Source organism: Sus scrofa, chromosome 14 (assembly GCF_000003025.6).
Source record: "Sus scrofa isolate TJ Tabasco breed Duroc chromosome 14, Sscrofa11.1, whole genome shotgun sequence".
Taxonomy (NCBI): domain Eukaryota; kingdom Metazoa; phylum Chordata; class Mammalia; order Artiodactyla; family Suidae; genus Sus; species Sus scrofa.
In genome coordinates this window covers 121406980-121430815 of record NC_010456.5, presented here as the reverse complement: position 1 = coordinate 121430815, position 23836 = coordinate 121406980, and the positions used below count along the sequence as shown (strand labels likewise).

Genomic DNA, 23836 nt, shown 5'->3' with positions numbered 1-23836 from the left:
AGTTGTCCACCATGAGGAAATTAAAGACACAGTACTTAAGGTGTCAGCTAATGTGCAAGGCCCACTGAAGGAATAAAATAACTACATAATTGAAGGTGTAATTACACAGTGAACTGAAGCTTGTTCGTTGCTCAACTTTAAGCTACTCAACATTTGTCAATTGCTATACACACACACACACACACCACACACACACACCACACAGAGAAAAAACTCTGCATGGCAGTTAATTTGGGAAAATGTCTATATCCTACTTTTCTGAAAATAATGGATTTTTTTTGAGTCTCATGGCAAAAATGCTATTTTTATTATTCTTACAGGTGACTTACCTTATTGAATTGATATTCTATGAAAAAATGTTAATGTCTGAGGATATTTGAAAAGAGGCAACAAGAAAGCAGCTTTCCAACCTTTCATTCTTAGGTCATACTGTGAAGCTTTGAAGTTGCTTACCACTGCTTTAGAGTTGGACCCATCTGGATTCCCATCTTAGATCTTCTACTTACCAGCTTTGTGACTCTGGTGAATTAATTACATAATTGATATACTTCTCATCATATTCCCAGAAAAAAAAATTTAAGGTGACGAATTTGGCCAAAAACATGACTTCTTGCAAATCTTATTTCTTTATTTGATAAGAATAACCCAATAAATAGTTGGACTACAGTGAGGATTTAAATGGAACAGTAAGTATGGAGCGCCTAGCCTTATGCCTAGAGCATGTGTGTTTAAATTTATTAAGTTCCTTCTCTTTTTGTGTTTATATCTACATTAAAACCAGTCCACTTCCAGATAGTCTTTAAATGGAAAAGTATATAGTCATTTTGCCAGCTCTGATTTCAGAAATATAATGAGCTTTAGCTGAAAACCACTTTCCTGATTTTTCTTGCCAGCCTGAATGTCTAAGTGCTATTGAGTGGATTTTATTGTTTTTCTTATTGTGATTATAAATGCAGATAATTACCCATTTGCATTAGGAATATGCTATTTCCCGAGCATATAGACTACTATTAAATAAAACTTAATGCTTTCCTAGTTATTTAAGCAACACCAGTTGAGGATTTCCCCCATAGCATCTCTATCTGAAAATGGGCCTGTTTAAAATACACACATTCCCCTTCCCCACAGCCAGACTAAAAAGAGCTATCTTCTTTATAATTCCCTCATCAAAAATAAGTTCTGAATTATTTCAGCCATGAAATACTATACATGAAAGTATATACCACAATTAGTACAATGTCTATATCCTAAGAGGTACCCAATAATTATTGGTTTCCCTTCACTGACAATAAGACTGAATACGTAAATAAATATTAAAAATTCTCACTTGGTTAAATGTGATATACACCCAGTCCTATATTTAGGCATACTGACATTGTAAAAGCAGTCAAGTCTTACTTAAGCTCACAAATCACACCCTCAAAGAATCCCAACAAGGTCTGATCAATGCGATAATTATTTGCCTTATATGGGCACGAATTATTGTTATAAAAGAGGATGATATTGAACAGCAGAACCTCACTCATTTTGATCTTTATAAATTACCACTATCACAGGAAGACAAAAATCCAAACAGCCTAGCTATCAGGGCTATATCTACAATCTGTATTCTATTCCTTATCCCACTTAAACTACTATTAACTATAGTACCCTTTTGCCACAGGTAAGATAATAGTTTTAGTGAAATGGCCCAGTCTAGAAACTATAGTTTTGGGGAACTCATTTTTGTACTCTGACCACGCTATTTTCTGAAAACCCAAGCACCTAGATTAATAAGAGCCAAATTAATGGGTGCTACTTTATTTGTATATCCCTAAGAAATAGATCAACTGAATAAATTTACTGATAAATTAACTGCTATAAACCTACAGCCTCACCTCTTCAAATTGCTCATTATAAACCAAAGCATATTATCTGAAAAAACATTCATCAAAAGCACCTTTAATCTTAATTCAAATACACACACACACACACACACACACACACACACACACACGGGAAAATCAATAATAATCTAAATATAATAGGTCCACTTATACATTTTAAATTATTAGAAGAAAACTTTTCAAAGTTCAATGAATCTGTAAGTCCACAACTCTATTCTTTCATTTGTTAGAATACTACAGTAAGATATTGTGCTTGAATGACTACAGGCAAACATACAAGTTGCTGGGTATACTAAAACAGAAGGCAGCAAAAGGAGGAAAGGCAAGAGTAAAAAAAATAATAAAGTTGAGAACGACAATTGAAAAAAGAATATTGCTGCTGTACAGCAGAAATTGGAACACTGTAAATCAACTATACTTTAATAAGAGAAAAAATTTAAAAACATTGCCTCTTGCCCAATTAATCTCTACACAAAATAATTGAAAATACTTTTCTAATAGAACCAATAAAACCCAAATTAAAAACAATGTGTTGTGAGTTCCCATCGTGGCACAGCAGAAACGAATCTGACTAGGAACCATGAGGTTGAGAGTTCAATCCCTGGCCTCTCTCAGTGGGTTACGGATTCATCATTGCTGTGAGCTGTGCTGGTAGGTTGCAGATGCGCCTTGGATCCTGAGTTGCCACGGCTGTGGTGTAGGCTGGCAGCTGTAGCTCTGATGGACCCCTAACCTGGAAACCTCCGTATGCCGCAGGTGCGGCCCTAAAAAGCAAAAAAAAACCAAAAAAGTGTTAAAAAATTACAGATTCTGGTGACTGATATGTGCTAAACAGGCTTTAATATTATTATATTAGCATGGTAAAAGATTGGGTCACAGGATTGCTGCAGGTACTATTAGTCTTGATAATAAACAGTGCATTCTATGTGGTCATTCTTTTCATTGATCATTCTTCTACAGTATCTTTTTTATAACTAAATGGGGTGGGATAGCTGAATTTTAAAACCAGCTATACAATGCCTCCTTAATAGCTTTTATTGTCAAGTCTCAAACGACATGGGAAAGATTTACATGGTGCTAAAGTGGAAAGCAGCACACTGATTTTCCACCTTGGTTTCTATTCCTATAGTCATACCTACTCTTCCTTTTTTGGAATTTGTATCTTAACAGTAGGCTATATGTCCACAGAATACCCATTATTTAAGCAATCTCAATCATCAAATTATTTATTCAGCTGTAAAGACTGACTAGTTTTCTCATTATTTTGTAGTTTTGTTTCAAGAGTTTACTAGAATCCATGTCTTACCTCTGGTAAAGTAGAGATATTATTGTTCTCTAAATTTAATTCTTCAAGTGCACTGCACTTTGCCAATGATCTGGGTATTGCTGACAGTCTGTTATATCTCAGACCAAGACGACTTAAACTGGACAGGTTTCCTGTGAACACAAACAAGGAAATTTAATTTTTTAAAAAAATCTGATGGGCCTGTCACTGTCCCAGGCTATTAACCAGATATTTATGAATTACCCTGAAGCACTATTTTAGCAAGATCCTTAACTTTTTAGTATCAAAAGAAACTATATAACTACACTTTATTAGGATGAAATCAAAAGCACTTTTGTGCCCACTTGTCTTAGAGAAATAATCACATACACAGCTATAAGTTAATTTTTAAAATGAATTATTAGAAAGTATTGGCATATTTTAATAACAAATTAACCTTCAGATAAGGCCTAATTGATTAACATTAAAGTAGTAGATGTTTTACATTTATAATAATTATCTCATTTGTACCTATGTATATGTATACATAAAATTGCACATATCAGGAGTTCCCATTGTGGCTCAGTGGTTAACAAATCCGACTAGGAACCATGAGGTTGTGGGTTCAATCCCTGGCCTTGCTCACTGGGTTAAGGATCCAGCATTGCCCTGAGCTGTGGTGCAGGTTGCAGACATGGCTCGGATCCCCAGTTGCTGTGGCTCTGGTGTTGGCTGGCGGCTACAGCTCCAACTGGACCCCTAGCCTGGGAACCTCCATATGCCGTGGGTGCGGCCCTGAAAAGACAAATAACAAAAAAAAAAAATGTACATGTCAGAGTTCCCATTGTGGCTCAGAAGACATGGGTTTGATCCTTGGCCTTGCTCAATGGGTTAACGATCTGGCATCGCCATGAGCTGTGTAGGTCGCAGACGCAGCTCAGATCCCATGTTGCTGTAGCTGTGGCTTAGGCCAGCAGCTGTAGCTCCCAATCGATCCCTAGCTTCCCTAAAGATGTGTGCATATATATATTTTTTTTTTCTTCTTCTTCTTCTTTTTTTTTTTTTTTTTTTTTTTTGCTATTTCTTGGGCCGCTCCCACGGCATATGGAGGTTCCCAGGCTAGGGGTCTAATCGGAGCTGTAGCTGCCAGCCTACGCCAGAGCCACAGCAACGCAGGATCCGAGCCGCGTCTGCAACCTACACCACAGCTCACGGTAACGCCGGATCGTTAACCCACTGAGCAAGGGCAGGGATCGAACCCGCAACCTCATGGTTCCTAGTCGGATTCGTTAACCACTGCGCCATGAGGGGAACTCCTTCTTCTTCTTTTTACTGCTGCACCTGCGGCATATGAAGTTCCCAGGCCACACTAGGGGTCAAACTGGAGCTAGAGCTGCAGGGATACTGCACAGCCACAGTGGATCCGAGCTGCATCTGTCACCTACACTGCAGGGATACTGCACAGCCACAGTGGATCCGAGCTGCATCTGTCACCTACACTGCAGCTTGCAGCAATGCCAGATTCTTAACTCACTGAACAAGGCCAGTAATTGAACCTGCATCCTGACAGACACTATGTAGGGTTATTAACCTGCCGAGCCACAATTGGAACTCCTGAAACAGTATTATTTAAAATATAAGATGCATAATTATTTTGTGAGGTCAGAAAGGTTCAATATTTTCCATGAGTTTAAAGATAAACATTCTAAAACTTCTTTAAAAAGTTAACTTGATGGTAAAACATTTCTCAAAATATTTTTAAAATTACAAATAAAAGTTACAGTCTCTCTTATTATCTAATTATATGCAGCTTGAGCATATTAGCCACTATTGAATACCTAAAGATTAGAGCAAAAAAAACAGGCATTTTCTAGTTTTATTGCCAAGACCCACAGCAATCTACATGTAAACTACATGGATAAATACGATGATATCAGCTATCATAGAAAGTTTAAATTTAATTTTCCAACCACTATACATTAGAAAATAAGTTCATTTTGATATCATAAAAGATAAGAGTAATGAGAATTTAGTTCAATGCATTTCTTTGTCATGGCTGAATTCTTTCTTTTCTGACTTCAAACTGCAATTGTTGCTATAAAATTTTTAGTTGGGCCAGGTTAAAATGTTAAATGTAGCCTCTTGTTTTAAACAGTAAACAGTGTTAGAAATTATAGGCATATTTCATTTCATTGTGCTTTGCTTTACTGTGCTTCATAAATATTACATCTTTTACATGTCATTGAAGGTTTGTGGCAACTCAGTGTTAAGTCTAATAGTGCCATTTTTTCAATAGCATTTGCTCACTTAGTGTCTCTGTGTCCACATTTTAGTGATTCTAGTTATATTTCAAACTTTTCCATTATTATTATATTTGTTACTGTGACTGATGATCAGTGATCTTTGGTGTTACTACTGTCATTGTTTTGGGGTACCACAAGTTGCACCCATTTAAGATGGTGAACTTAACTGATAGTTTGTTCTAACTATTCCACGGAGCAACTGCTCCCCCATCTCTCTCCCTCTCCTCTGAGATGTAACAATGTTGAAATTTTGCCAATTAATAACTCTACTCTGGCCCTAACCAACTGAAACAAGTTAGAGTTTTATGTCTCTCACTTTAAATCAAAAGCTAGAAATTATTAGGCTTAGTGACAAAGGCATGCTGAAAGCTAGCTTGAAAGCTAAGCCTCTTGCACCAGTTAGCCAAGTTGTGAATACAAAGGAAAAGTTCTTGAAAGAAATTAGAAGAGCTACTCCAGTGAACATATGAATGGTAGAAAAGGAAAACAGCCTCATTACTGATATAAAGAAAGTTTTTGTGGTCTAGATGGAAGATCAGACCAGCCACAACATTCCCTTGAGCCAAAGCTTAATCCAGACAGGGCCCTAATTCTCTACAATTCTATAAAAGTTAAGAGAGGTGAAGAGCTGCAGAAGAAGAAGAATTAGAAAACAGCAGAGGTTGGTTCATGAGGTTTGAGAAGCTGTCTCCATAACATAAAAGTACAAGTTGAAGCAGCAAGTGATGATACAGAAGCTGCAGCATGTTATCCAGAAGATACAATTAAGATAATCAATGAAGGTGCTACACTAAACCACAGATTTTCAATATGGCCAAAACAGCCTTATATTGAAAGAAGAGGCCATCTAAAACTTTCAGAGCTGGAGAGAAGTCAATGTTTCACTTTAAGGCTTCAGACAGGCTGACTCTAGAATTCTAGATGAGAAGTGGGGCCTCAAAGATGTAACTAAATTGCTGCACTCTTATGATAAAACTTTACCCAGAGTTTTCTTGTGGCTCAGTGGGTTAAGGGTCCAGCATTATCAATGCAGTGGCTTGGGTCACTACTATGGTGCAGGTTTGATTCCTGGCCCAGGAACCTCTATGTGCTGGGGGCGTGGCCAAAAAAATTTTTTATGGATGAGGTGCTGCTTCTTACAGATGAACAAAGAAAGTGGTTTCTTGAGATGGAACCTACTCTTGGTGAAGATGCTGTATAGATTGTTGAAATGACAACAAAGCACTCAGAATATTACATAAGCTTAGTTGGTAAAGCAGCAGCAAGGTTTGAGAAGATAGACACCAATTTGAAAGAAGTTCTCTTGAGGGTAAAATGCTACCAAATAGCATTGCATGCTGCAGAAAAGGAAGAGTCAGTCAAAGTGCGTAAACTTCAACGTTTTTTTAAGAAATTGCCACAGCCACCCCAAGTTTCAGCAACCACCACCTTTTTCAGTCAGTAGCCATCCACATCAAGGTAAGACCCTTTAGGCTCAGATGATGGTTAGCAATTTTTATCAATAAAGTATTTTAAAGTATATACATTGTTCAGACATAATCCTATTGCATACTTAACAGACTACTACTTAACAGACTATCACATAAACATAACTCTTACATGCATCGGGAAACAAAAAAAAATTGTGTGACTTGCTTTGTGATATTCATTTTGCTGCAGTGGTCTGGAATGGAAACTTCAATATCTCCAAGGTATGCCAATATAGAAAAGGATGGCTTGCCACACTTAAATTTTTGGAGATAAATATTTTGATGCTTTTCAACCTTCAGCAACTTTCTGCTATTTGTCCAATTCTTCCTTTTTGCTTTGAGCATATTTCAAAAGTTGTGTGACTGTTTTTCTTAGATGCAACATCACTCCAATACTTACAGAAAGCATATATATATATTAACCTCTAAGTTAAGCTTTATTTTATTTTATTTTATTTATTTATTTATTTTGTCTTTTTGCCATTTCTTGGGCCACTCCTGAGGCATATGGAGGTTCCCAGGCTAGGGGTCAAATTGGAGCTGTAGCTGCCAGCCTACACCACAGCCACGCCAGATCCGAGCCTCGTCTGTGACCTACACCACAGCTCACAGCAACACCGGATCCTTAACCCACTGAGCAAAGCCAGGGATCAAACCCGCAATCTCATGGTTCTAGTCGGATTCATTAACCACTGAGCCGCGATGGGAACTTCTAAGTTAAGCTTTAAAACCTAGGATGGCTATGCCTCATCTAGTTGTACTTTATCTAGTTATACTCATTTGCATCCTTCTCTCTTGAAGAACTCAGTGACCAAAGTTCTAAAAAATGACTAAATGGAGCTAATTTTTACCCTCTACATTTTCAAGGTAAGAACTAGTTATTGATATCAAAAATACTCTGATAATTCTATACCCTAAGTCTAGCCAACTATAATGCAAAAAGAAAAAAGAAAAAACTTAAGCATCCATTTCAATTCCTGCATCAGAACTATTCTGGAAGCATGCTATGCTCATTTACATTACTTTCTTAGAATAACGTTTGGAAACTGGGCCAAGAGTTTACTAGTTCTGATTAATTAAGATCCCAACAGGCAGAAAACTGAATTAAAAAGCCACAATAAAACAACTATCATTTAGCATAGGCAAGTTAATTTTATCTTTAGAGTGCTTCTTATATTAACTAAGGATGCTTCATTAGTGTCTTTCTGATGACACGCCAGTGAGATGTGTCAGTTTTGGAGGGGGGGACAAGCAGAGGACTGGATGACTTTCTAAAGCTCCAGAGAATTTAAAGATTAGAAATAAGGGCAAGAATAACATTTATTATTGTTATCACTGTACTGTGACATTGCATAGGAAACAAATGTTACAGTTGGGTTGGCAAAAAATAATCTACTTTATGATGAAATGTTAATTATAGCCATATTTCTAATAACAAAAAATGGGAACAACCTATATATTCAAGAATAGATGAATAAGTATTTAAATTGAAGGCATTACAGTATAATAGAAAAGACAAAGGCTATTATATTATCTATGTGACACTGGGCAAGTTAATTAACTGAGTCTATTTTCTCACCCAGAAAGTGGGGATAATGCCAAATACCCAAAACGGTTGCTCTAAGGATTAAATACAATGTGTGTAAGATACTTAGCACAATAACTGATTTATAACAGATCTTCAAAACATGATTTTATTTACGGTATTTCTATATTCTGTACCTATTGAAATTATATAAAAAATTCTTTAAGATGTGAAAGACTAAGTTATGGTATTGGGTGAAAAAAGCCAGATAACAAAATCATGTGTGTTGTATCATCTCAACAATGTAAAAAACGCATGCATGCAACAAGAGGGGGAAGAAAATATCAAAAAAATTATCTCTGCATGATAGAATTATGGAAGATTAAAATTTTATTCTTTGAATTTGTCTATAATTTCCCTAACTTTCTAGAATTTTGTAATTTTAAAACATCCTTTTGATAAAGTCTATAATTCTAAAGTTGTGATATCTTTATATACCTTTTTATTGAATGAACATTTTACATTAGGGAGATGTTTACCACTAATGTAGAGATGTTTGGGCACTTTACTTTGTGAGGCTCATATTCTCCATACAGTGAGGATATATGCTAAGTTGTAGAAAAACAGAGCATGGTGGTTTGATGTTTTAGATAGCCATTCTGATAAAAAAGATAAGAGATCAGGAAGATACCCAAGAAGCAGCAATAAGAGCCATCTGAGAGTATTCAGTATGGACTTTAGCATAAATGAAGTGACTAATGGCAGAGCTAGAATCAAACCCAGCTGACTCCCTATTAAGTAATCGCTCTCATGAATTGCTTTGACTCTGCTCTGGTTAACTTGTTTTCACCTGACACAGAAGCCTGATATTTCTGGCCTCCAAGTTGTGTGACTGTCCATGCTGTCGTGCTCATGGAAGGCATTTTTATTCCATACTGAGTCCAGCATATTTTTTCATGAAACTTTTCCCGGTCCTTCTATCAAAATCTTAATGATCATCTTATAAACTAGACTCATGGCCAGACACTGTTTTCACCATATGTTAGCATTTACTTATATTTGGTCTTATGTTGTTAGCTGTTTCATGAATTAATTACTTCTCTCAATAGATTGAAAATCTTTTAAATGAGGGAGATTGCTATGTATTTCTATCTCCCTATAGAATTTGTTTCAATGCTAAGCACATAGTAGGCAATAATTCACACTTTCTTAACTATAGAAGCTAAAATATTTTACTATCCTCCTTTCCATTAGGAAAAAGACACAAAAAATTATATGAAAGGCTTGTAAAAAGCTCTTTTCTTTGACCCATTCTTATTTTATTTAAAAATAGCATGTCTATGAAACAAACATTTAAACTGGCCATGATTTAAAAATATCTATCAGGGAGTTCCCATTGTGGCTTAGCATGTTACAAACTCAACTAGTATCCATGAGGATGTGGATTTGATCCCTGGCCTCACTCAGTGGGTTAAGGATCTGGTGTTGCCATAATCTGTGGTGCTGGTAGCAGGTGTGGCTCAGATCCCGCATTGCTATGTCTGTGGTGCAGGCTGGCAGCTGCAGCTCCAATTCGACCCCTAGACTGGGAACTTTCATATGCCACAGTGCACCCCTAAAAAGCAAAAATAAAAAAATTATATAGATCAGATTTTCCTGAATACAAATTAGTTTTACAAATATTTGCAATATTTTTTCTGGGACACCCAACACCTAAGCAGCCCATTTTTACATATCTGTCAGAGAACAAACTAACCATTCCAGCTCTGCTCTCTTTTCATCCCACCAAATAATTTTTTAATTACAAAATACATAAATGCACCTTACTCTCTTCCCCAGGTAACCATGCTCTGTAGTCTAATATGTACCCACTGAGACCTTTTTCTAAGAATTTACTTAAACATACACAAATATAGTTTTTTAATGTTTCTGTGTTTGTTTTTATGTAAATGGGATCATTCTACACAGTTCCCCCCCATATAATAGGTCACAGAATGTTTTCTTTTAACTATAGATATACGTCATATATCTCATAACTACAGATATACCATTTTTAAACCATTCTATATGTGTAGCATTATCAACTTAATCATTCCCCAATTAATGGCATCTGTTCTAATTTTTTTTTTTTTTGGTCTTTCTGCCTTTTCTAGGGCCACTTCCCGCGGCATATGGAGGTTCCCAGGCTAGGGGTCGATAGCCACCGGCCTATATCAGAGCCACAGCAACACCAGATCCAAGCCTCGTCTGCAACCTACACCACAGCTCACAGCAACACTGGACCCTCAACCCACTGAGCAAGGCCAGGGATCAAACCCGCAACCTCATGGCTCCTGGTCGGATTTGCCAACCACAGCGCCACGACGGGAACTCCTGTTTCTAATTTTTAAAAAGGAATTCTATAATGAACATCCTAACATATATACCTTTGTGTACATGTGAAAATATATCTGATGTATCAAAAGACAGATGTTTTAAATCTTGATAGTGCTGCTAGGCTGTATGCCACTAGGTGCCACTAGGCCATGGCCACCACAGCTAAACAAGGCTGGTAAAGGTTGACATTCTCCTATAAACAGTGATAATGTCTGACTACAAAGAATATCAAAATCTTCATAAAATTTTAAAGTTGAAGATAAAAGAGGCACTCATCTTAAAAAAGAACTGGGATAAGCCCATCTCTTTCTCTCCTTTATACCACTGACTTTTCCTATGGAAGAGTTGTTCCATTGTAATAAAGCAGCTAAAGCATTCACCAAAGGGTCTTTGAAATTTGCCAGAAGAGGAAACATCTTGTTAATAATGGAAAGTTCTCATAATTTTGTTCCATCAATTGACATGCCACAAACACTGTTTATAGTAGAAGAGGAGATGAATACAATATTTTAACCAATCCAAGAGCTTTCCCTAATAACAAAGATTAGTACACTAAACAAATTCTAAATGCTTATCAACTCACAAATCCAGATTTCTGAAAGTTCTCTTATAAAAGCAAAGTAAATGTTTCTCATTTTTAAAATCAGAATAGGTTTCTAGAATTTAAAATCACAAAATGAAAATGATACAGTTAAAATGCCACATGAAATTAGCTAGGACCAAAACTAGTGCTTATTTAAACAAAAATGGTACCTCCAACTTTCCTAAACTTTTTCTTTTTTTCTTTTTTTTTTTTGGTGGTGTAGAAGAAAATGAACTTTAAAATGTTATCTACAAAAATGTGCTATTCTGATGAAGAAACACTTGCAAAGGACTTGTCAGTCTGAGAGCATGCCATGTTCAAAGAGCCGTCCACACTTTGACAAAAATACATTGCTCTCAGCAAAAAAAGAGAGGTGAAATATCAACTGTCTTAAGCCAGGGGAAAAAGAAAAAAAAAAAAAAAAAAGCTTGACATCAGAAGACCGCCATTTACTGTGATTCACCCACCCCCTGCAGTGGTTTCAACTCTAACCTTTTTCAATAAGTGGTTTTAACCACAAACTAAACTGCAACCTAGAAATTATGCTTTGGCTTGCTTTAATGTTGAGCCATTGTAACCAAGAAATAAAATCAATATTGCTGAGCTTCTATGTATAAATGTAGGCTGATCACTACCATCACTGGCATATTTAGCTTTCTAAGTGCTTAGCTTTCACTGTATGTTGCTCTGTGTTCTTCTCTGACAACATGCTTTCCTATGCTGTCAGATTTTTAAAATATGGAAAGATCAAATGGCTTGAATTAATATTAGATGCTTTGAATTTCAGCAAAAGTAATCAACAAAATTATCATAACATTTCTTCAGAACCCAGTGCAATCACCACTTTAGGTTAATTCAGTATAACTTTTGAGTAAGACTCTAACTCAAATAGCCTTGATCTTATTTGAACAAATTAGCAAAAAATCGTAAAAAAGGCACACAAATCCAGCAAAAAAAAGTCAAAGGTACAATTTGTTTCCAGAAACATTAAACTGAGAAACTGAAAGCAAATTGAAAAGCAATACAAAAATTCTTAAAAATCAAAAACCCAAAAGAATGTCACTATTAAAAAGAAACTAGTGAAGTTGTTATATGTAAGCAGCACTGTAATTACCTAAAACTGAATTACTAAAACTCTACTCGTTGATATAACCAAAATTACCATTAACATTTCTTCAGAACCCAGTGCAACAAAAAAACCTCTGTGAATTGTTTTGTGCTCCAGCCTTGAAGGCAAGGTCTTGTTGCATATTTCTCTACCTCATTTTGAGAAGAAATAGAAAATTTTTTTTCCTACTTCAGATCCCCCTCTCTCCCTCATTTCATAAAACCATCAGAGATATCAGAAGGCTGTAAGATACCGGATTCATAGTTTAAAACAAAACGACTCTTAAAATGAAGCTTAATATTTTCTTTAGTTTATAGGTGATTCTTGAATTAGAAAATGTTTACATGAAAGAGAGTAACTTTTTTATTCTTCAATAGGGCATACTAATGGTTAAAAACCTATTTATAATTTATCTGATTTAAGCACTCTTTCACTTAACTGCAACCAGCTGCCCCCTCCCCATTTCCTTCTGCCTCTTTTTCACATTCTATGAGTTGTCACTGATCCTATGAGTGTCACTGCTCAGCCTCAAAATAAATGGCAGTGATTACTGCCAAGGAGTGATAACTACTCTAGGAGTATTCATGTTTAATAAAGAGAGGGGTAAAAATATCTGGGTCTACTTACAAGGGAAAAAAAAGCCAAAGACAAAGAACTAAAGTGATTTGTAGAATAGTGATGGAAAGGTGATAGGAGATTTTATTTTCAGTTGTGACTGTAGGGGAAGTTTCTTCAGTCCAGGGAAAAGAGAGCAGGGCAGCTGCTGTAGAAATAGCAAGAACTCTTCAGGATAGGTATTGTTTTTTTTTTGTTTTGCATTTTACATTATACTTTTCAAGTAGACCAGGAAAAGTATTAGGAGAACTATATTCCAATTAAGTTTGCCTCTAATAGTTTGGGAAGAATTGCTCTTCTCCAACAGATGAAAGGGAGAATGTTAAAGGCTTAATCTGTTGAGCTAACAGACCAAGACCTGAATATTCAAATTTCTCTCCAAATCCCAGCCTCCTGCTATACAATCAAAATATGGGGTATGAGAGGGATGGAGAAAGGCAAAAGAATTATTTTAATAAACATGGTATATGATAAATGACAATACTATAAAAAATTTCAATAAACAATACTTACTTTGCTATTACTCAGAATAGCAGCTATACTCAGTTTGCTAACAACTATCAAAGCATATAAAAATAAATGAGATATTTACATTTTTATTATGGTTGGTGTTTCAGTTCTCACTGATCTCCAGGACACAGCTGTAATCTGACCATGTGGAATATGCTAGAAGTGAGGAACTTGTGTTATATTGAGACAACATGTCAACTACTAGAGATTAATATGAAGTCAAATGTTTTCATATTAATAAACACACTTGAAATACATAAGAATTACTTCTGATAGAAGGGAGAAATGCAAAATTAAGAAAGCCCGGAGAAACAAGGATACATGGAGAAGTTACCCTTTATCAGAGGAAGAAGAATCCAAAGGACTCTAGGTCTTATTAAGTAGAAGATTTTATCATCCATCATCACTATGCTTTCTATTTGTCAAGACTACTCATTTTAGTACTTTAACAGCATCCCCCTTTTACTGTTATTTAACAAGACAGGGATACAGACACATGCATAAAATATTAAATAACAAAATATTGTTAGATTATTTGAGAGTTAAGAACAGAGCTGATTGATGACTACGCCCTTTTTAGAACTCTATACATCCATTTGATCAGTTGACAGAGTAGAGAAAATTATGCGTATGTTTAGGAGAAGAGTCCTAATAAACAGAGAAACCAAGAAGTACAAAGACTCTGAGGCTATATATTATATAACTTGCCTGATATACTCCAGGAACAGTAAAATATCTGCATCTTTAATATCTTAAGAAATACACAAAAATCAAGCATCAATGAGAGGAATAAGTACATAACTTCATAACACTTAAAGCATCTTTAATTTCAGTTTCCCTGTCTGATTTGCTAGTGTAAATACCCTTTACTTTTCTAAGCCTTTAATTGTATGTTTGTTTGTTTGTTTTGTCTTTTCAGGGCCACACCTGCGGCATATGGAGGTTCCCAGGCTAGGGGTCTAATCGGAGCTACAGCTGCCAGCCTATGCCAGAGCCACAGCAAGGCCAGATCCAAGCCGAGTCTGTGACCTACACCACAGCTCAGGGCAATGCCGGATCCTTAACCCACTGAGCGAAGCCAGGGATGGCACCCACAACCTCATCATTCCTAGCCGGATTCGTTTCCACTGCGCCACGATGGGAACCCCATGTGTTTAATTTCATAAAAGAAGTTTCTTTTCTAAAGTGCTTTCATGTGACATTCCACAGAAAATGATCATGTTAAAATCATATTATTCTAAAATCATATATTATTCTTTTTTTTTTTTTTTTTTTTTGTCTTTTTGCTATTTCTTGGGCCACTCCTGTGGCATATGGAGGTTCCCAGGCTAGGGGTCGAATCGGAGCTGTAGCCACCGGCCTAGGCCAGAGCCACAGCAACGCGGGATCCGAGCCGCGTCTGCTCAACCCACTGAGCAAGGGCAGGGATCGAACCCGCAACCTCATGGTTCCTAGTCGGATTCGTTAACCACTGTGCCACGACGGGAACTCCTTTTTTTTTTGAAAATCATATATTATTCTTTCTTTTTTCTTTTACTATTCCAATTAGTTGCTTATTGGTTGTTCAAAATAAGCAAAGTCACAGACATTTCAATGTTAAGAACATAACAAAGTAAATATATCAATATGTAATTTAAAAAACTGTACTGAAATAAAAACCAAATCTAGGAGTTCCCATCATGGCTCAGCGATAACAAATCCGACTAGTATCCATAAGGACGCAGGTTTGATCTGTGGCCTTGCTCAGTGGGTTTAAGGATCCCGTGTTGCCGTGAGCTGTGATGTAGACTGTAGATGCAGCTCGGATCCCACATTGCTATGGCTGTGGTGCAGGCTGGCAGCTGTAGCTTGGATTCAACCCCTAGTGTGGGAACTTCTGTATATGCCACAGGTGTGGCCCTAAAAAGACCAAAAAAAAAAAATTAAATCTAGACATTGAACTGGCTCAGAGTATTCTAGGGAAATGGGCCCTGAAAGATCAACACTGAGAAATATGATAGAGTTCCTAAATTCCAGAAATAAATAACCAGACACAAAGATTAAGTCACTTATAATTGGTGGAAAAAAATGAGACTGGTCTCATACATTCAATTCCAGAAGACAAAAGAACTACCTCTTAGTTCTTATAAGATCCTCAAGGAAACAAGTTGAACTCAATAATTTTATGTCCATCCAAACTGTTAAATGTAAAGGTAACAAACATATGAGAACTAGGGAACTACCGTTCATGAACCATTTCTGAGAAAACTACTACAAGACGGACTTCAGCCAACCAAGAGATGACTTGGGAAACTACGGCGACAGCACTACTGATGAACATTAAGACTAAAACAAAAATAGAGACTGGCATAACAACATATACAATAAATGTTGCATGACCTGACAATATAACAATAAAAACTGGAAAGAAAAGAAGTCAAAAAAGAGTAGGTAGTATAATAAATTCACTGATTGCCTCATCTACATTACTCTACTCAACAAAAGTAGAATACTTATCAAGACAACAGATACTGAACCTAAAATAAGTCTCAATAAATTTATATGATTCAAGTCACACAAACTATGTTCTTGACCATAATGGAATTAAATTAGTAATCAATAACAGACTTTTGGAAACTGTTAGATGTTGAGAACTAAATACTGTATTTCCAATAACACACAGGTCACAGGCAACACAAAATTAATTAGCAAGTATTCTGAACAAAACAAAAAGGAAAATACAACATGTCATATTTTGGAGGGATGCTGCAATAGGTAAGGGGAAATTTACAGCACTAAAATGCCTATATGAGAAGACAAGAAAGGTTTCAAATCAATAACCTCAAATTTCCACCATAACAAACTAGAAGAAGAACAAATAAAACTCAAAGGAAGCAGATGCAGGAAAATAATATGTCAAAGTAGAAATCAATGAAATAAAAACTAGACAAACAAGAAAAAAAAAATCAATGCTTTGAGACAATCTTACCATTATCAGGAATGAGAGAAATGGCACTGTCATGGATTCTATAGATATTAAAATAAGAGAATGTTAGGTATGCCCATTAAATGTGACAAATGAAATGGCTGCATTCCTTGAAAGACACAAATGATCAAGTTTTCTCAAGAAGAAAGTGATAACCTAAATAGTTCTATGTCTATCAAAGAAATTTAAATTGTTTTCAAAAACATTCCTACAAAGGAAAATCATGACCCAGGTATCTCCACCAATGAATTTTACCAAATATTAAAAGAAGAAACAATGCCAATTTCACACAAACTTCTCTTCAATTCCAAAAACTGAGGAGATTGGAATACTTCCCAACTTATTATACATGGCCAGCATTATCCTGAACTGAAACAAGACAAAGTCAGGTTTTATAAAATTATGTATGACTATACTGCTTATTCAACCTAATTAAGTAAATCTATTTTTTAAACTTTTATCATAATGTATCTTTTTTCATTACTTCTTCTTGATAAGCAGTTTCAACCTTATTATCTGGGTTTTTGTCACAATCATGGAAACAGTAAATATATATGTATATAGTCACATTTATGGAAATAGTAAATATACATATATATTGTCTTTTTGTCTTTTTAGGCCCGCACCTGCTGCATATGGAAGTTCTCAGGCTAGGGGTCTAATCAGAGTTGTAGCCGCCAGTCTATGCCAGAACCACAGCAATGTGGGATCTGAGCTGTGTCTGCAACCTACACCACAGTTCACAGCAACGCCAGATCCTTAACCCACTGAGCAAGGCCAGAGATCGAACCTGCAACCCCATGGTTCCTAGTCAGACTCGTTAACCACTGAGCCACGATGGGAACTCCAGTAAACTTATATTTTATTAGCTTCTCATTGCCTTACACCTCTATTCTCCTTCTAGAACTTCTAATACCATCTCCCATGACTTTTTTTCATTTATTTTCTATTTTGTTGTTGTTGTAGATTCTAACGCCCAGGACTCAGAAAGATACAGTTTCCAATGCCTATATTATATCAGATTACTTTTCTGTGAATAGTTGTCATATAACCAAAAGACAGTCTATTTTATAACTTATTAAAAAATTCCTTAACAGGAGTTCCTGCTATGGCACAATGGGATCGTGGTATCAGGAGCAGTGGATTAAGGATCCAGCACTGCCACAGCTGTGGCACAGATCGCAACTGCAGCTTGGATCTGATCCCTGGCCTGGGAACTCCATATGCCACAGGGTGGGCCAAAAAATGGAAAAAAAGAAAAGCAATTTTTAACACTTGCTTCTGTTTCTGTTTCAAGTAATGGTAGTGTAGGTAATCCAAGTAAACCCTCTCATTGAAGAAAACTAAAAACACTTCTAAAACAAAAATCAGAAAGCTAACAAGATAGTAATTAATTACCAGACTGGAAGCCAGCTGGGAACCCAGAAACAAGCAAAACACTGAAGAAGATTTTTGTCCTGAGAGTGCTTTTCTAACTAGAAGATACAGCTGAAAGGCTAAGGCATGTTTCTGCCAAGAGTTAAAATCGAGAGCCTGCCAAGGATGGGGAGTCTAATAATCAATAGCAACTGGGACCCTACAGTGTTGCACCCTAGTATGAGGGGTGTACTGCAATTAAACAACCCTCCAGTTAGTCTGCAGCTTGCATCTGAATCACCTGGAGTGGGGCTGGCGGGGAGCCAAAAGAAAAACCACAAACCTTAGAACATGGATGTGGTCATCCTAGGTACCTGAGAGAACAAACACAAATCTTTCTGAAGAAAGATAACATTACTGTAGGCCTTATATGATTTAGTAATAGAACCTTGTAAATATTCATTATCAAAATTGTATAAACTAAGTACAGGTGTAATTTTTTTTTTTTCATCTTTTTACGGCCATACCCGCGGCATATGGAGGTTCCCAGGCTAGGGGTCTAATTGGAGCTATAGCCGCCGGCCTACGCCAGAGCCACAGCAACGCCAGATCCAAGCCGAGTCTGTGACCTACACCACAGCTCAGGGCAACGCCAGATCCTTAACCCACTGAGCGAGGCCAGGGATGGAACCCGCAACCTCATGGTTCCTAGTTAGATTCGCTTTTGCTGCACCACAACGGTATCTCCAGGTCTAATTTTTTAAATAAACATTATAGTATCCTCACACCACACTGATAACTAAAAGTGTCTAAATTTTAAAAAAATTCCTTTTACTGTTTGTATAAACTTGGGGCATTTAGGAAAAAAAGCAATAATATGTAAATATGTAACATACCATAGTAAGTGCAATTCAATCTTCTAAAGTTCGGCTGTGTCTTCAAAACACACTTTGCACTTTGAGAAACCTCTTTTAGTCCCTCAATATTAGACATGGACAAATTTTAAAATGCACTGGCCATGTTTTTATTTATTTGTTTGTTTTTGCTTTTTAGGGCCACACCAGTGACATACGGAAGTTCCCAGGCTAGGGGTCGAATCGGAGCTGCAGATGCCAGCCTACGCCAAGTCACAGCAACATGGGATCCAAGCTGAGTCTATGATCTACACCACAGTTCATGGCAACACTGGATCTCTGACCCACTGAAAGAGGCAAGGATCAAACCCACATCCTCGGATTTGTTTCCACTGCACCACAACAGGAACTCCCCTGGACATGTTTTTAAAAACTAAACAACAATGATTTTATTTCTCAGTGTGGTCTACTTTAGCAAAGAAAGGCCCACACCCTATACAACAGAATGCAACATTCTGAAATAAGCAAAAAAAAAAAACAGCAAATGCACCTATTCTGTGATTCAAGGAGAGAGTCATAGAATATATACATATGACTCAGGATTCTATCTTCTTTACAATGTAATTGAGCTCATTTCTAAAACTTAATTATTTTCTTTTCTAGAAATGAAAATAAAAATGATTTAAAAATACTATCTTTTATAGAGACACTACTATGGAGAAATGGGTACACTCATACACTCTTTGTGGGAGTGTAAATTGGTACACCATTTTACTATTAAAACTAAATATATGCAAAAAAAACTATCTTTTAAAGTTTTGCCACTTTGACAATATTGAATTTCAATGTTTTAACTTTATTATCAAAATGGATTTTAGGAGTTCCCGTCGTGGCTCAGTGGTTAACGAATCCGACTAGGAACCATGAGGTTGCAGGTTTGATCCCTCCCCTTGCTCAGTGGGTTAACGATCCGGTGTTGCCGTGAGCTGTGGTGTAGGTTGCAGACGCGGCTCGGATCCCACGTTGCTGTGGCTCTGGCTTAGGCTGGTGGCTACAGCTCCAATTTGACCCCTAGCCTGGGAACCTCCATATGCCGCGAGAGCGGCCCAAGAAAATGGCAAAAGACCAAAAAATAAATAAATAAATAAATAAATTAAATAAAATCTACAGTCATTATTAAAAAAAAATGGATTTTAATGTCCAAGTAGCTATAAGTAATCAACAATATCTTCTTCATCCTCTCATACCTATAGTATCTGGGAGGTCTAGCAATTCATTGTGCTGCAAGTCAAGGTTGGTTATCTGTGTGCAGTTTCCAATCTCCTTTGGAAGGTGTTCAAGTTGATTGTGAGCTACATCCAGCGTAATGAGGTTACATAATTCACCTGTAAATTGACCAACATAAAAATTTAATAAGAATTTTTAAAGAATACATTAAATAAGGAAAGAAAAAAAATCATTTTCTATACCATAATTATACTGTGAATAAAAGTCAAACACAAAGTCTCAAACTGGTATTTGAAAATGACATCTTGCAAATACTGAATCATTATATTGTACACGTGAAGCTAATATAATATTGCATGTCAATCATACCTAAAGAAAAAAAGGAAACATGAGAATGTTGGTTATAAATCATTACCAACTTAATATTATATATTTTTTTAATTTAAGTAATCAATTTAACAACAAACATTTGTATATTCCATACTTCAAAAAAAAGCTAATTTTTTTAACCAAATTCAGTGCAATACTATCAGATACATCGAGTTAATTTGAGGGTCACTCTCTAGCTCAAAATACATATGCTCTGAAATAAGCATATGTTCTGATGATATATAAATACATCAGCTGAGATTTATAAATCAAAAACTGCTTCTCAATTTAATAGTACTCCAAAAGGATAGAAAATTAGGTATAATTCTCCTCATTCTGGTTGAAAGGGATGTACTGGCATCTAAGATTCTTAGTGTTATTCTGTCTCCCAAAACTTATTTATGACAGACATATTGGCTGTCCTGTGATTTTCCTTTTTGGTGGCAGAGGTTGGAAATACTGAAAAAGATAGGCAAATAAAGTGCATCAAACTCCAAACACCAAAAAAATGGGTGTAGGGCATATTATTAAGCCAAATACTACAAACAAAAGCAACAAAAGAGAAAAGAAATTGGATTTCACTAAATTTTAAAACTTATGTCTATAAAAGGACACTTTCAAGAAAATGAAGAGGCAACCCATAGAATAGAAGGAAATATATACAAATAATACATCTGCTAAGGGATTAATATCCAGAATGTATAAAGAACTGCCATAACTCAACAATAGCAACAACAAAACTAATTTAAAAGCGGGCAAAAGACTTGAATAGACATTTCTCCAAAGATACACAAATGGCTAATAAACACATGAAATGATGCTTAAGATCACTAGTCATTAAAAAATGCAAATCAACACAATGACATATCACCTCATATCCATGAGAACGGCTATAATAAAAAACAAACAAAACCAAACAAAACAAATATTGGCAAGGATGTAGAGAAACTGAAATCCTTGTGTTTTGGAGTTCCCGTTGTGGCTCAGTGGGTTAAGAACCCAACTAGTATCCAGGAGAATATGGGTTTGATCCCTGGCCTCACTCAGTGGGTTAAGGATCCAGCATTGTCATGAGCTGTGGTGTAGGTTGCTGACTTGACTCAGATCCTGCATTGCTGGGGCATAGACTACAGCTCAGATTTTTACCTAGAGGAGCCCCATCCCAGGTTTTCGGGGTGAAGATAAGAGAAAAATCCCCTCCCATTTCCACTTAGACATATAAAATTCAAAACTATATACAGAAAATCAAAGACAAAGAGAAAATTTTGAAAGAAGCAAGAGGGGGAAACATCCCTTACCTATATGGGAACAAGGATAAGAACACATAGGACTTCTCTTCAGTAACCATGCAAGCAAGAGAACCAAATGAAATATTTAAAGCGTTGAGAGAAAAAAATCACCAACCTAAAAGTTTGTATCCAATGAAATTATCCTTCAAAGTAAAGGAGAAATAAAGACCTTCTCAGACAAACAGAAATTGAGGGAATTTGTTGCCAGTAGAGCTATCTTGCAAGAAATATTAAAATAAGTTCTTCAGACAGAAGGAAAATGATATAGGTCAGAAACTTAGATCTACACAAAGAAAGGAAGATTATTAGTGAAGGAATAATAGAAGATAAAATCTTTTCCTATTCTTAATCTAACAGATAACAGTTTGTTCAGAGTACTAATTGTAACAATATAGTGAGTGATTATAGATTAAGAATAAATGAAATGAATGACAGCAGTGTTTTAAGGGACAGGAGGGAGGAACTGGGAATATTCTATTATAAGGTACCCATACTACCAATGAGGGGTATAAGTAGGACTTACATTAGCTATAAATCCATACTACAAACTCCAAGGCAACTACACACACACACACACACACACACACACACACACACACTCAATTAAAACATTATAAGTGATATGCTAAGAGAGAAAATGGAATAATGCAAAGTGCTCAATTAAAACCAGATAATGTAGAAAAATGGTGAAAACTTGAAAAAGATTAAGTTCAACTAACAGAAAACAGTTCCAAACATACTTGATATCAATCCAACTAAATCAATAAACACTTTAAATGTGAATGTACCAAATAAAAATCAGAGTGGATTAAAACACAAGCCCCAACTGAATATTGTCTTCAAAAAACCCATTTTAAATACCATACAGATGGATTTTTAAAAAAGGGATGGAAAATGAAATACAATGCTAATGTTCATCAAAAAGAAGCTGAAGTAGCCATATTTAATTTCAGACAAAGTCAACTTCAAAGCAAGGGAAATTATCAGATATAGAAAACATTACATAATGATAAACAGAACTATTCTCCAGGATATAACAATCCTTAAAGTGTATGCAGCTGTTTACCTCCTCCACATCTAGTATAGTGCTTTACACACTATCACGTTAACTGAAAGAATAAATGATGATGACTGGGGAAAATAAAATTTGGATTCTAACAACTTAAGTTGTTTCAGTTCCCACTTTAGTAAAACCCTAACCCACTTTAGTAACACCTATTTTAAAAGAAGATGCACAAATTCAAAAGTGTATAGAGTCACAGAAAGCAAATAAAGCAAGTTGGGAAGAGCCTATGGCAAACTTTAGCCTTTATGGAACAGATGTGATTCAACTCAGACCAGTTGCTGCTAAATCGAAGGACATTTCAAGCTCAGGACTGAGACATTTTGGATCAGTAATTCCTTCCTGTAGGAGGCTGTCCTGTGCGTAAGCAGCATCCCTGGCCTTCACCTTTTAGATGCCAATCACACCTCCTCACCAAGTCATGATCATCAAAACCATCTCTAGACACTAACAAACGTCCACTGTTGTAACACTGCAAAAACTGCCCCTGGCTGAGAATCACTGCAATGCTGGGATGAGAAAGTTCAATACGGTCCACTTCTCACACTTTTCAAAAGAAGCTGGAAATCTTTATTTTCATTTATAAAATCTCTAATGCTCAAATACTAGCAACTAATTTTAAGGTTAAAACAGAAAAAAACAGTTTTATCAAAAATATCTGGGCGTTTTTCAGTGTTCAGGATGCCAGTTTGACACCTCTGAACAAGAAACAGCTAAATTACCAACAACTTAGGAGAAGAACTTATGTATAAGTATCTAATAATATTAAACTAAAAAATAAGTGTTTTTAAAAAGCAGAATATAATTATCTAGACTCAAGTTAAAAGTTTTTTTGATGTGTGTAAATCACCATATGATAACTGAATTATTTTGAGCATTTAGTCTCTCCAGAAAATTACTGTCCAGCAATATAACTCTCTTCAAAGCCAGGAAGTCATGTTAATACTGAGACATTAAGAAGAGTGTCATCTCGGAGTGCCCACTGTGGCGCAGAGGAAACAAATCTGACTAGTAGCCATAAGTATGCAGGTTTGATCCCTGGCCTCACTCAATGGGTTGGGGATCTGGTGTTGC

At 36.1% G+C, this 23836-nt stretch overlaps 1 protein-coding gene across 4 annotated transcripts in view; it reads right to left on the bottom strand.

Moving 5' to 3' along the window:
- Positions 1 to 23836, bottom strand: part of SHOC2 (SHOC2, leucine rich repeat scaffold protein) — a 96207-nt gene that overhangs the window by 13329 nt on the left and 59042 nt on the right. For 3 of the 4 annotated variants that reach the window (XM_005671457.3, XM_001927493.4, XM_005671458.3), the window contains exons 3-4: positions 20062 to 20199; positions 3193 to 3323 (exon numbers count right to left, since the gene is read on the bottom strand). In XM_005671457.3, the coding sequence (XP_005671514.1) occupies positions 3193 to 3323; positions 20062 to 20199 (269 nt within the window). The remainder of the gene's footprint in view (positions 1 to 3192; positions 3324 to 20061; positions 20200 to 23836) is intronic. The other variant, XM_013983728.2, reaches the window with a different exon arrangement.